This window comes from Chiloscyllium punctatum, chromosome 9 (assembly GCF_047496795.1).
Source record: "Chiloscyllium punctatum isolate Juve2018m chromosome 9, sChiPun1.3, whole genome shotgun sequence".
In the NCBI taxonomy this organism is placed as follows: Eukaryota; Metazoa; Chordata; class Chondrichthyes; order Orectolobiformes; family Hemiscylliidae; genus Chiloscyllium; species Chiloscyllium punctatum.
This window is the reverse complement of record NC_092747.1, coordinates 101,041,091-101,054,376: the sequence shown is the minus strand read 5'-3', so window position 1 is coordinate 101,054,376 and position 13,286 is coordinate 101,041,091. Positions and strand designations below refer to the sequence as shown.

The window sequence follows — 13,286 nt, the reverse complement described above, 5'->3', positions numbered from 1 at the left end:
TTCTTGAACTGCCGCAATTTATGTACTGCAAGTTGACCATAATGCCCTTAGGGATGAATTCCAGGATTTTTGCTGATGTTGGACTGGGATGGACAAAGCCACAAGTCACGCAACACCAGGTTATAGTCCAATAGGTTTTTGAAATCACAAACATTTGGAATGCTGCTCCTATGTCAGTTGAAGTGGAGGGAGGCACACAGGTACAGAATTTAGACAATAGACAATAGACAATAGATGCAGGAGTAGGCCATTCTGCCCTTCGAGCCTGCACCGCCATTCAATATGATCATGGCTGATCATTCCTAATCAGTATCCTGTTCCAGCCTTATCTCCATACCCCTTGACTCCACTATCTTTAAGAGCTCTATCCAATTCTTTCTTAAATGAATCCAGAGACTGGGCCTCCACTGCCCTCTGGGGCAGAGCATTCCACACAGCCACCACTCTCTGGGTGAAGTAGTTTCTCCTCATCTCTGTCCTAAATGGTCTACCCCGTATTTTTAAGTTGTGTCCTCTGGTTCAGCATTCCCCCATCAACGGAAATATGTTCCCTCCTGCCAGAGTGTCCAGTCCTTTCATAATCCTATACGTTTCAATCAGATCCCCTCTCAGTCTTCTAAACTCAAGGGTATACAAGCCCAGTCGCTTCAGTCTTTCCATGTAAGGCAATCCTGCCATTCCAGGAATTGACCTCGTGAACCTACGCTGCACTCCCTCAATAGCCAGAATGTCTTTCCTCAAATTTGGAGACCAGAACTGTACACAGTACTCCAGGTGTGGTCTCACCAGGGCCCTGTACAGCTGCAGAAGCACCTCTTTGCTTCTATACTCAATCCCTCTTGTTATGAAGGCCAGTATGCTATTAGCCTTCTTCACGACCTGCTGTACCTGCATGCTTGCCTTCATTGACTGGTGGACAAGAACACCCAGATCTCTCTGAACAGCCCCTTTACCTAATTTGATACCATTGAGGTAGTAATCTGCCTTCCTGTTCTTGCCACCAAAGTGGATAACCAGACATTTATCCACATTATAGACAGAGAGAGCATTACAAGATAATTCTAGGTAATTAAGAGTGTTAAAAGACAGTATAAATGGTGTGAGTGGAGTGTTGACAGGCTGAATAAGTCTTTACTGGTGATTGAAAGTGTCAAAATGGTGTAAGTAAAGTGGCAACAGTTAAATAGCAAGTGAAGGGATTATGCATGATCTGATTAATTGAGGCTGAAAGATAATTACAAAAAAAAATCAAAAATAAGATGGTGCTAGAAACAAATCAAATGTCTGGAATAACATGATAGGTATCAGAGTTGCATGGTAAGGGTCTAACCAAAGTAACAAGTAACCCAAAAACATACCAACTAATAAAGGTAGAGAGATCATAGCAAATTATTAAGGTAATGGTGTCAAAACAGAAAGATTTTACAAACACAGAACATGGTGGGGTTACGTGTAGCACAACATGATCAAAGTTGAGGCCGTCTTCATGGGTACAGAATTTGGCTATCAGTTTCTGCTTGGCAATTCTGCGTTGTTGTGTATCTCGAAGGTTGTCTTGGAGGATGTTTACTCGAAGACTGGAGACTGAATGTCCTTGACTGCCGAAGTGTTTCCTGACTGGGACGGAAATCTTCTGCCTGGCGATTGTTGCGCATTGTCCATTCATCCATTGTCACAGTGTCTGCATGGTCTCGCCATTATATCATGCCTTGGGCATCCTTTCCTGGAGCATATGTGGTAGACATTGATTGAGTCACATGAGTACCTACTTGGTGGATGGTGTTCCCATGTGTGATGGTAGTATCCATGTCGATGATCTGGCATATCTTGCAGAGGTTGCCATGACAGGGTTTACTTAGATTAGGTTACTTAGTGTGGAAACAGGCCCTTCGGCCCAACAAGTCCACACCGACCCGCTGAAGTGCAACCCACCCAGACCCATTCACCTAACACTACGCGCAATTTAGCATGGCCAATTCACCTAACCTGCACATTTTTGGACTGTGCATCAGGAGGCATCCAGAGGAAACCCTCGCAGACACGGGGAGAATGTGCAAACTCCACACAGTAGCCTGAGGCGGGAATTGAACCCGGGTCTCTGGCGCTGTGAGGCAGCAGTGCTAACCACTGTGCCACCGTGCCGCCCATGTGTGTGATGTTGTGGTCGATATCCTGAAGGCTGGGTAGTTTGCTGCGAACAGTAGTCTGTTTGAGATTTGGAAGCTGTTTGAGATTTGGAAGTTGTTTGAAGGCAAGAGAGGTGCCTTTCAGCAACTGTAGGTGGCTGTCATGTTCCTCCTTATCGGAGCAGCCCCAGTATATGCACAGGGCTTGTCCATGGGAGATGGCTTCTTCTACATGCTTAAGGTGGAAGCTAGAAAAATTGAAGCATCGTGAGGTTGGTTACATTTGGGGTGGCACAGTCGCTCAGTGGTTAGCACTGCTGCCTCACAGCGCCAGGATCCGGGTTCGATTCTAGCATCGGGCGACTGTGTGGAATTTGCACATTCTCCCAGTGTCTGCATAAGTTTCCTCTGGATGCTCTGGTTTCCTCCCACAGTCTAAAGATGTGCAGGGCAGGTGAATTGACAATGCTAAATTGCCCATAGTGCTCATGGTTGTGTTGGTTTGGTACATTAGTCAGGGGTAAATATAGGAGTAGGAGTATTGGGTCTGGGTGGGTTACTCTTCGGAGGCTCGGTGCGGACTTGTTAGGCCGAAGGTCCTTTTCCACACTGTAGGGATTCAAGATTCTAGGTTATCCATGGGCCTGCAGTAGAGTGAGGTACTGAGGTGTCTGTGCTTAATGGCAAGGCATGTGTCCAGGAATGAGACTGATTCTGAAGAGTAGTCCATGGTAAGTCTGATGTTAGGATGAAACTTGTTGATATCGTCATGTTGTCTCTCCAGTGATTTCTCACCACAAGTCCAAATGAGGACAATGTCGTCAATATATCTGGTGTAAACCGTTGGTTGGAGGTCCTGTGCAGCAAAGATGTCTTGTTTGAGCTTGTTCATGAAATGTTTGCGTATTGGGTTGCAAATTTGGTTCCCATGGCTGTTCTATGTGTCTGGATGAAGAGCTGGTGGTCAAAGGCGAAGATGTTGTCGAGGATGAAGCAGATGAGTTTTAGGATGGCATCTGGGAATTAGCACTTAATGGTGTTGAGCACTGAGGCTGTTGCAGCAATGCCATCATCGTGGCGGATGTTGGTGTAGAATGCCAAAACATCCATTGTGACGAGCAATGTTCATGGTTCGACTAGTCCATGGGTGCTGAGTTTCTGTCAGAAGTCTGTAGTGTTGGGACAGAGATTGGGGGTTCCTTGAACAATGGGTTTCAAGATTCCCAGAGAGGTTCGCATACAGGGTTCTGTTGCCTGATACGATGGGATGTCTGGGTGTGTTGTCTTTGTACATCTTCAAAGGGCGGTAGAAGTTTCCAATGGGAGAAGTACACAGGATGAGAGTGCACAGGATACTCTGAAAGTCTGAAGCAAAGGTCTTTATCAGGCTGGTGAAGTGATAGATGTGTTTGCCTGGTCAGATCGGCAGGTAGTTGTCTGTCAGATAATAATTCATCCCCTAACTTGCTAGTCAGACACTATTCACACCGTTTGACCCTTTTGATCACCTGCAAAGACTTGTTATTCAGCCTGTCAACACTCCACTCACACCATTTGTATTATCTTTTGGCACTCTTAATTACTTGGAATTATCTTGCAATGATCTCCATCTATAAATTCTGTGCCTGTGTGCCTCTCTCTATTTCACCTAACAAAGGAGTAGTGCTTCAGAAGCTTGTGATTTCAAATAAACCTGTTGGACCATAAATTGGTGTCATGTGCCTTCTGACTTTGTAGATGATGGACAGGCTTTGGGGAGTGAGGCGGTGAGTTACACACCGCACAGTCCTGTTAATTTTCTGCTCAATGGTAAACGCCAGTATTTTGATATTGAGGGATTCATTGATGGTAACACCATTGAAGATCAAGAGTGGTGGTTAGATCGTTAATTATTGGAGATGGTCCTTGCCTGGCATTTGTGTGGCGTGCATGTTACCTCTTGTCAGCCCAAGTGTGGGTATTGTCTAGATCTTGTTGCATTTGAAAATGGACTGCTTCAGTATCTGAGGAGTCACGAATGGTGCCAAACATTGTGCAATCATTAGCAAGCATTTCCATTTCTGCCCTCTGGAGGGACAGTCATTGATGCAGCAGGTGAAGGTGGTTGGGCTAGGACACTACCGTGAGGAACTCTTGCAGAGATGTCCTGGAGCTGAGATGACTGACCTCCAACAATCATACCATCTTCCTATGTACTAGATATGACTCCCAACCAGCAGAGAATTTGCTCTCCTGTACCTATTGATTCCATTTTTGCTAGGGTTTCTAGGTGCCACACTCAGTCTTTGATATCAAGGCTAGATTTGACTATCAGTGCATTGAGTATAGGAATTGCTAGGTCATGTTGTGGCTGTACAGGACATAGATATGATGAACAGTCAAGGTCTTTTCCTCAGGATAGGGGAGTCCAAATCTAGATGGCTTAGATTTAAGGTGAGAGGGGAAAGATTTAAAAGGACCTAAGGGGCACCTTTTCTTGCAGGGGGTGGTGTGTGTATGGAACGAGCTGCCAGAGGTGGTGGTGGAGGCTGGTACAATTACAACATTTAAAAGGCATCTGGATGAGTACATGAACAGGAAAATTTTAGAGGGATATGGGCCAAATGCTGGTAAGTGGGACTAGATTAATTAAGAATGTCTGGTTAGCACGGATGAGTTGGACTGAAGGATCTGTTTCCATGCTGCACATCTCTATGACTGTTTCTCACCTCACCCCTTAAAGTCAGATTTAGCACAGGATCATAAGTAGGCAATCTCTTGTGCTAGTTCATTCAAACATCCTTACTGATCTGATCCTCTCAACTCCACTCGAAGTGTTAATCTTTGACTAGTATTCCTTGACCATTGACCTTGCTGTCAGTCTTGAAATTGTTATTAACTTGGTCTCCTCAGCCTTCTGGGCTTCAAGAATTCCAGCAGCAGTATTCGACTTAGGTTTCATTCAAAATGTTATTCATCTTTCTTGATTTTAAAAGTCTTAATTCTAAATTTTAAAAAAATGTTTGCAGAGATTGCTGTGACATGTTGAGGTTTTCACTGCTACTGTGTACGTTTAACAAAAAAAAATGCAGAGGTGGAAGAAATAGGAACAGCTTTTGAAAGAATAATGAGGTTTTTTTTTAAACACCTGAAAGTTCCCTGCCTCCTCTATCAAGAAGTTGTTCAATTCAATGAGAAACTGTTATGGCAGGGTGTCGTCATTGTCATATCAGCTTCCATCCTTTCCAAGTGCTTATGTTACTAGTGATGCAATTTTGACACCATCTCAGGATTAGTTCTGCTGCTCCAGACATTACAGAGTCACTCAAAAAGGCAAATGAGTTGGCCCATAATTCGAGCACATGAAATAGATCACATACCAGGAGGTTTTATTTTCATACAATTAATACAATTTCATGCTGTGATAAATGAGCAGCCAAAGTATCGTATAATTTTACTTAATTGAACATTTTAGAAAACAAACTTGTAATGAAAACTGAAACATATGTGAGCATATTTTAATGTGAGCTTTTATAACGTATAATTTGCCAAATTTCTGTTTCGCAATTTAAGCTGTATGTGAGTCCCTCACATTGTGCTTCACACAGATCATTTATTGAAGGGAGGGAGAACACCACAGAGAAGAACAATTGTTGGTTCCTGGAAAAGCAGCACTTAGCACATGGGTACAAGAACAATCTAGCCAGACAAGTTTATTCAAAGTCCCAGTCTTAGGATTTATACTATCGCTGATCTTCAACCTTTTAGATAATAATATCTTTGAATAAAATATGGCACTGTTGTGGCTTATCACTGGAGCAGTCTCTTTGAGAGTTGTTAGTGTCCGGAATTGTCTTTCAGAGAACAGTGGCAGTTCGAAATTAAATAAAGTAAGGATAAAGTCACCATAGTCCTACTGAACCACAGAGCTTCTCTGTCATTAGGGGGAGTCGACTGGTGGTGGTTTTAAAGTGAGGGTCACCATGCTGAAGTGTACAGAGAGCTTAAGAAACGGAATGCTTCATGATAACCGGAGTCAGTGCTGGAATTGAACTGTTGGCATCACTCTGCATTACAAACTAGCCATCCAGACCATATACTCAAGGCGGATTTAGACTAACTTTGGATTGACAAGATTTATGACGGGTTATAGAGCAAGGTGAAGTGAAGCCATGATCAGATCAGCAATGACTGTTTTGAATGCATAAAAGACTGTCATAATCTACTGCCACTTCTATTTCTCATGTTTACCACAATGACATCCAAAGAGATACTCTGCTTTCTCCTGTCCCAGGCCTGTTATCTGTTTAAGGTCTCATACCTAAAAGGTTTTGCTGTCTTTTAAACATCAGAAGTTAAAGTAAAACAAAGAACACCAGATGCTTGAGATATGAAACAAAAACAGAAATTGCTGCCAAAACCCAATAGGACTGGCAGCATCTGTAGGAAGTAAGCAGTGTTAACGTTTCGAGTCTGGTGACTCCTAATCAGAACTGACAGCAGCTAGGGAAAACTGATATTTATGCTGAAGACAAGTTTGGGAGAGGGAGGTGAGCAGATAGGTGGAGATGGAGTTCAGAGAGACATATGAAAGGGGTTTGTAAACAATGGGATTATGAATAGTAGGCCAGGATGGAAGAGAAGCTAAATAAATGATAATTATCGAGAGCTGAGGGTAGCAGAGAATGGGTAGTCTGTGCTGAAAGCAAACCACGTCATGTGATAACCCTGAGCGTAGGGATAATGGGTTGGCTGTGCTAAAAACAACCCATGACATTACAGGATGGAGGGGGGATCATGGGAGAATAGAATTAGGCTCTAAAGTTATTGAACTCAATATTGAATCCGAGAGGCTGCAGATCTCCAAGCGGAAAATAAAATGTTGTTCTTTGAGCTTGCACTGAGAGTTGCTGGAACATTGCAGTAGGCCTGAGACTGAAATGTTGTTGTGGGAACATGGTGATGTGTTGAAGTGGCAGGTGACTGGACGCACTGGGTCATTTTTTATGGACAGAAGTTAAGTGTTCTGCAAAGCATTCACCCAGTCTGCATTATGTCTACCCAACGTAGAGGGGACCACACTGTGAACAGTGAATACAGTGGACTGTATTGAATGAAGTATAAGTAAATTGCTGCTTTACCTTGGAGGTATGTCTGAAGCTTTTAGCGAGGAAGGCAGAGATAAACAGGCAAGTGTTACACCTTCTGTGGTTGGATGAGAAGATATCATGGGAGGGTGTTGAGAATTGTTGGGAATGGAAGAGGAGTGGACCAGTCCCTGGAGGGAACAGTCCCTGTGAAATGCTGACAAAAGTGGAGAATATGTCATGGTATCCCATTGGAGGTGACAGAAATTGCAGTTTATGATCCTTTGGATTGGGAAGGTCCTGAGGGGTGAGGATCGGGGTACACTATCATTATTGTGGGAGGGAAGAGAAGGGGTGAGGGCAGAGGTTAAAGGTTGGTTAAACGGAGTTCAGATATATACTTCCCTAGTCAGAATTTCAATTCAACTTTCAATATCACAAAACGCTGACCATATTTATCATACAACCATCAGTTGTACTGTAATCCCATTTGGTCTTAGGCTGCCTGAACGACAGAGTATTTCTTTGTTTTTATTTCTGATTTCTAGCTTCCATAATATTTTGCTTTTGCTTTTGTTTTTGTTACTCTTTCCTTATTAATGGGTGTATTCTCAATCAGAACATGCAAGCTTGGCATCAGCAACTTGAGATCCATACAAATTAATGACAAAATTCAAATAACTAGAGTGGCATGGTATATGCTAGTATGGTCTATGAAGACAAGATCATGGACACTTATGCTGTATGTAATAATTGAGTGAAGCAGTTTAGTGTCAAACAAAATAAAATAACCTATGCAGCTGTTAGACTTTTGACATTTTGTTTTACCCCAACTGATGGTAGATTTCGCATTCAAATATGTTCAAGTTTAAGTAACTTCTTCACCTTCTGTGGACCCCCTCATGACTGATTCAGAGTGCAATGTGAGAATGGCATTGGTGTTTACAGGACGGGCAGTTCATGGTGTCATTACTAGTATTTCTTGGAGAGCTTTTTTACACTGTAAGGGATTCTTTAATAGAAAATGAATTTCCGATGCTATGTTCTTGCTGATTTGAATTGTTGTTTTCTCTTGCAGACAAACAGAGAGTGTCCTGCTTGGTACAAAAAATTGAAGCAGAAGAATACTTGATATTTTTGAAATGTGTAAAGGACCCACCTGGATTCTGTACTTCCTCATCCTATTCATTTTCATTAGCCTGATAACGCAACTGAAGTTGCAGTTTTTCCAGTTCAAGTGCTGTGATTCTCCTTCTAAACCTATTGTTGGTGAACAACTTGAGATGCAGTTTCACTACAACCGTTGGTGTAAAGCTTAATGCTGTGTTGCTAATGTAAATGCAACCTGAATCTACAATCAGGTCCTGACCTGGAACCAATGCAAAACAGAGTGAGCCTCCTGGAGTAAGGGTTTGTTTTGTACTTCAGTTGGCCCAAGGATTAAAACCTTGTTTGCACTGCAAAGATTAGCATCAGTGTAGTGCTAACTACTTTGCACTAATACCAAACTTACAGTGTAAATACAGTTTATCGGACAACTGAAAGGAAAGGTAGGTTTGCATAATGTCAATGTTATCAACGTACAGTAATTTGTTTTATTGCTGTGATGGGTATCCATGTTATATGTTTGATGTGGCACTATACATGTTTAAAAAGAAAATGTTAATAAAGATTTTATTTTCCTTTATACCTGTTTACTATTTTGATGGTGGTGGTATATTACAGTTCACTGGGGGAATCTGAATTGCTGTAACAACATACACTTTTACATGTATTTTGTAGTCTGGACCTTTAGATAATGAAAGGAAAGGCCTAACATTCTTTCCAACACATGGCTAACTAGGAATCTCTCCCACTCTTATCACCTGCCATTGTGCGTTGAAGGGTTTTGCAGTTAGATACTAAATCAATTTGATCATGTTACAAGGCATTTTCCTTGCTCTTATGTCTTGAGGTCAAACCCAAACTCTGAGCATCTCGCTCAGAGAGAGAAATATGGCCCACTATGTCACAACACGGCACGGTGGCACAGTGGTTAGCACTGCTGCCTCACAGCGCTGGAGACCCGGGTTCAATTCCCGCCTCAGGCGACTGACTGTGTGGAGTTTGCACATTCTCCCCGTGTCTGCGTGGGTTTCCTCCGGGTGCTCCGGTTTCCTCCCACAGTCCAAAGATGTGCAGGTCAGGTGAATTGGCCATAGTGTCAGGTAAGGGGTTGATGTAGATGTAGGGGTATGCGTGGGTACGCTTCGGCGGGGCGGTGTGGACTTGTTGGGCCGAAGGGCCTGTTTCCACACTGTAAGTAATCTAATCTAATCTAATCTAAACACTTCTGTTTGCTAGTTTGTGAAGATGACATACTTTAATGGCCAGTTAACCAGTGTAGCAGTCGCCTGGCTGCTAAAACACAGGTAGATTGTGAACTTAGCCAAACAGCAAGGGATACTGAGTACATTGGTCAAGTGAAACTCTGAAATCACAAAACCTGTACACCAGACACTGGGCAAACACTGCAGCCAGGCGCTAATGACATTAGCATAATGTAAGAGGCAACTGTTATTCTGCACAGATACCCCCAACTTATTCACTAAATAAAGGACAGTCCGGACAGAAAGGCACTGGGTCCTGCTAAACTAAGAAACAGTAGCATACCATCTAAATGACTGACTAGTGTTTCAAACTCTTAAGTGTAACTCCCTGATTGGTCAGAACTATAGACAGTTCCAGAAAAAGTATAAAAACAGAGTTCACCTGCAGATCCCTCTTTCTTTGAACTGCTCTTGGAATTGACTGAGGTCTTCTGAGGAGAGCAGCACAGCAAGTGGCAGAGAGGAGCTGACCATCCAGAGGCAGAGAGAAAGAAAGCAGCTTCACAGAGACAGAGCTACAGGGAGCGCGGCTGCATAGATCTACAAGAGAATCGGAAAGTGTTGTAACCTTACAGGGCCAAAAGGATTAGGGATAGTATGTTTAGTATTAAAGATTATTGTAATTTTGTTCCTAATAAAGTAGGAATGTTTTGCTTTTGGTCCCAGGTTATGTTTGTATTGATTTCAATGCTTTGGCGCTGTGGGACCTCGGGCAAATTCATTCATAACATTCTGGTCAGAGTTGTCTGCAACTTATTTAAACTGTAACAGACAACACCAATTTAACATGGTTTTCAAAAGGTTAAATGGAGTTCCATTTTTCTCATTTTTTATTTGTAACACCACTGTAAGATATTTCAGGTGTTTTGTACGTTAAAGAAACAATAGGTTTAATTGTTGAAGGTTTGAGATTTTATGTTGTCTTTTTTGACTGGTGATTTTTTTATTTTCTTTCATCTTCACTGCGTTAACTACCTGCAGCCTGTGACATAGACTGCACGTTATTCCCAGATTTTGCACTGGTCTTGTCCTAAAGCAGCCACAGTAAATGAGTTGCTGCAGCTTGAAGTTATTGCTCTTTCCTCTTTTGTACCCTTTAGTATATCTGAGATCAAGAACTCACTCATGTGAGAGACTGAATCTCACTACCTTGGCTCAACATATTGCTATTCCAACATAATGCCCACTTTACTACTGCTCAGAATTTTTAACATTTCCATCAGTCTTAATCTTTTATGTCCAGTGTATCTAAGAATCTTCATAATTGTATATTTCCTGAACCAAGGGGCAACATTTGTATTTTGGCATGCAATCTGCATTTCATGTTTGACAAGGTAATCATTAAGGAGGAGAAAGTGAGGACTGCAGATGCTGGAGATCAGAGCTGAAAATGTGTTGCTGGAAAAGCGCAGCAGGTCAGGCAGCATCCAAGGAACAGGAGAATCGACGTTTCGGGCATAAGCCCTTCTTCAGGAAGGTAATCATTAACCAGTACCAATCTGCAGCCCCAGATTACACTTGCTTTGCATAATATACCCAATGGAGACAAGAATGTACACTGCATTTACATATGCACATAATTTCATTCATAAAGCTAATGCATTCCAAAGTGTCATGCCAAGAAATTCAAAAATCCAAGGGTGCTGTAATCCTACCTATCTACATTTCAAAGCTGACCTTTACAAAAGAAATTATCTGTTACATCAAAACAATTTATCATTTACAATATAGGAATAGATCGTTAGCACAAAGAATATGAAGTGCTTTTAATTTAATTATAGGTGGAAATTCTTATTGGATTCTACAATAGTCCTGTTCACATTACAGTTGATTGTTTATTTCACAGCTGCAACTAAGACTGGGCTTGAGCCAAATCTTATTAAGTCCTGTCTGGTTTAGGACAAACCATATTAATCACTGCATAGTGACGTTGATAGTCGAAGCAGGTGAAATGAAGTTACAACCAGAGTCTTGAGAAGTTTCACGATAACTTGTTTCCCCTTTGATTATTTCTGCTTTTCAACAAAAGCCACTAGCATTTATGCAGCATCTGAAATGTAATAATATGTCCCAAGCTGCCTCTCAGGCGTGTTGCCAGAATTAGAAGCGTCAAAAACTTGATCAAAACAAAAGACTTTAAGGAGTGTTTTATTTCAACTGTTCATTCAAAGGATGTGGGTATCGCTGGCTCTGCCAACGTTTATTGCCCTTCCCTAATTACCCAGAGGGCAGTTAAGTGTCAACCACATTACTGTGGGTCTGGAGTCACATGCAGGCCAGACCAGGTAAGGATGGCAGTTTCCTTCCCTAAAGGGTATTAGTGAACCAGATGGGTTTTTCCCTGGCATTTGATGTTGGTTTCATGGTCATCATTAGACTCTTAATTCCAGATTTATATTTAAGTTTCACTATCTGCCATGGTGGGATTCGAACATGGGTCCCCAGAACATTACCTGGATCTCTGATATTAACAGTCCAGTGGTCATACTGCTCGGCCATCAACTACCCCATGTCTTGGAGGAAAAGAGAGGGTCTTTAGAAGGACGTTTGAAAGCCAGACATTTGAAGGCACATCTACAAATGATGGAACAAAGAAAATTGTGAATGCAAAAGAAACCAGAATTGGTAGAGCATTGTATTCTTGGGGGTTTGTAGAGATGGAAGACATTACAGAGATAGAAAATAGTGGAATAATAGAATTGATTTTAACACTGTATCCTCCTGAAGGCACTGAGACTTGTTTCCTCACAGGTCACTTCAACCAGGTAGAATTCTCCATGTATGAATCCAAAGAGTGTCATTTCGAGACTCAACCATATATACTTTGTGCCTGGTCTCTAAGCTTGTACATTCAGTAGGAGATACTGGATTAGTAGTGCTGGAAGAGCACAGCAGTTCAGGCAGCATCCAACGAGATGCTGCCTGAACTGCTGTGCTCTTCCAGCACCACTAATCCAGTATTTGATTTTCAGCATCTGCAGTCATTGTTTTTACCCTATTCAGTAGGAGATGTCAAATAACAGTCATGACAGCATTTGCCTTTTGCCTTCCACCCACAATTCGAGATCAGATGGCTCAAACTTTGCTGTTTATTTTTATTTTTGTTTATTCACTAATACGGTACTATGCATTGAAAAGAAATATCTGCTTGCTTGTTTAATAACAATTCTGGCACTTGTGCTGCAAATTATTAATGAAAACCTATGCTTTGTCTAAGCTGCAAGATTGCTGTGTTTTCCTTTATTCATAATAAAAGTAAATTAAATAGATTATTTGGAACCATCAATTAAAGTCCATTTTATGATTTGAATAAAGTTTGGACAGCTCTTCTGAAAAGGTTAGTGACTATCAGACATTAAGCAGAAGTAAGCCATTCAACTCTTTGAGTCTGCAGTTGGGCGGCACGGTGGCACAGTGGTTAGCACTGCTGCCTCACAGCGCCTGAGACCCGGGTTCAATTCCCACCTCAGGCGACTGACTGTGTGGAGTTTGCACGTTCTCCCCGTGTCTGCGTGGGTTTCCTCCGGGTGCTCCGGTTTCCTCCCACAGTCCAAAGATGTGCAGGCCAGGTGAATTGGCCATGCTAAATTGTCCATAGTGTTAGGTAAGGGGTAAATGTAGATGTAGGGGTATGGGTGGGTTACGCTTCGGCGGGGTGGTGTGGACTTGTTGGGCCGAAGGGCCTGTTTCCACACTGTAAGTAATCTAATCTAATCTAATCTAAT

General features: G+C 42.1%; 1 protein-coding gene across 2 annotated transcripts in view; it reads left to right on the top strand.

Moving 5' to 3' along the window:
• Positions 1 to 8,879, top strand: part of pibf1 (progesterone immunomodulatory binding factor 1) — a 155,058-nt gene extending 146,179 nt beyond the window's left edge. Inside the window, exon 18 of one of the 2 annotated variants that reach the window (XM_072577979.1) lies at positions 8,271 to 8,879. In XM_072577979.1, coding sequence (XP_072434080.1) covers positions 8,271 to 8,324 — 54 coding nt within the window. In that variant the 3' untranslated portion in view covers positions 8,325 to 8,879. Of the gene's footprint in view, positions 1 to 4,608; positions 4,765 to 8,270 lie in introns of those variants that run through there. The other variant, XM_072577978.1, reaches the window with a different exon arrangement.
• Positions 8,880 to 13,286: the final 4,407 nt, after the last annotated feature.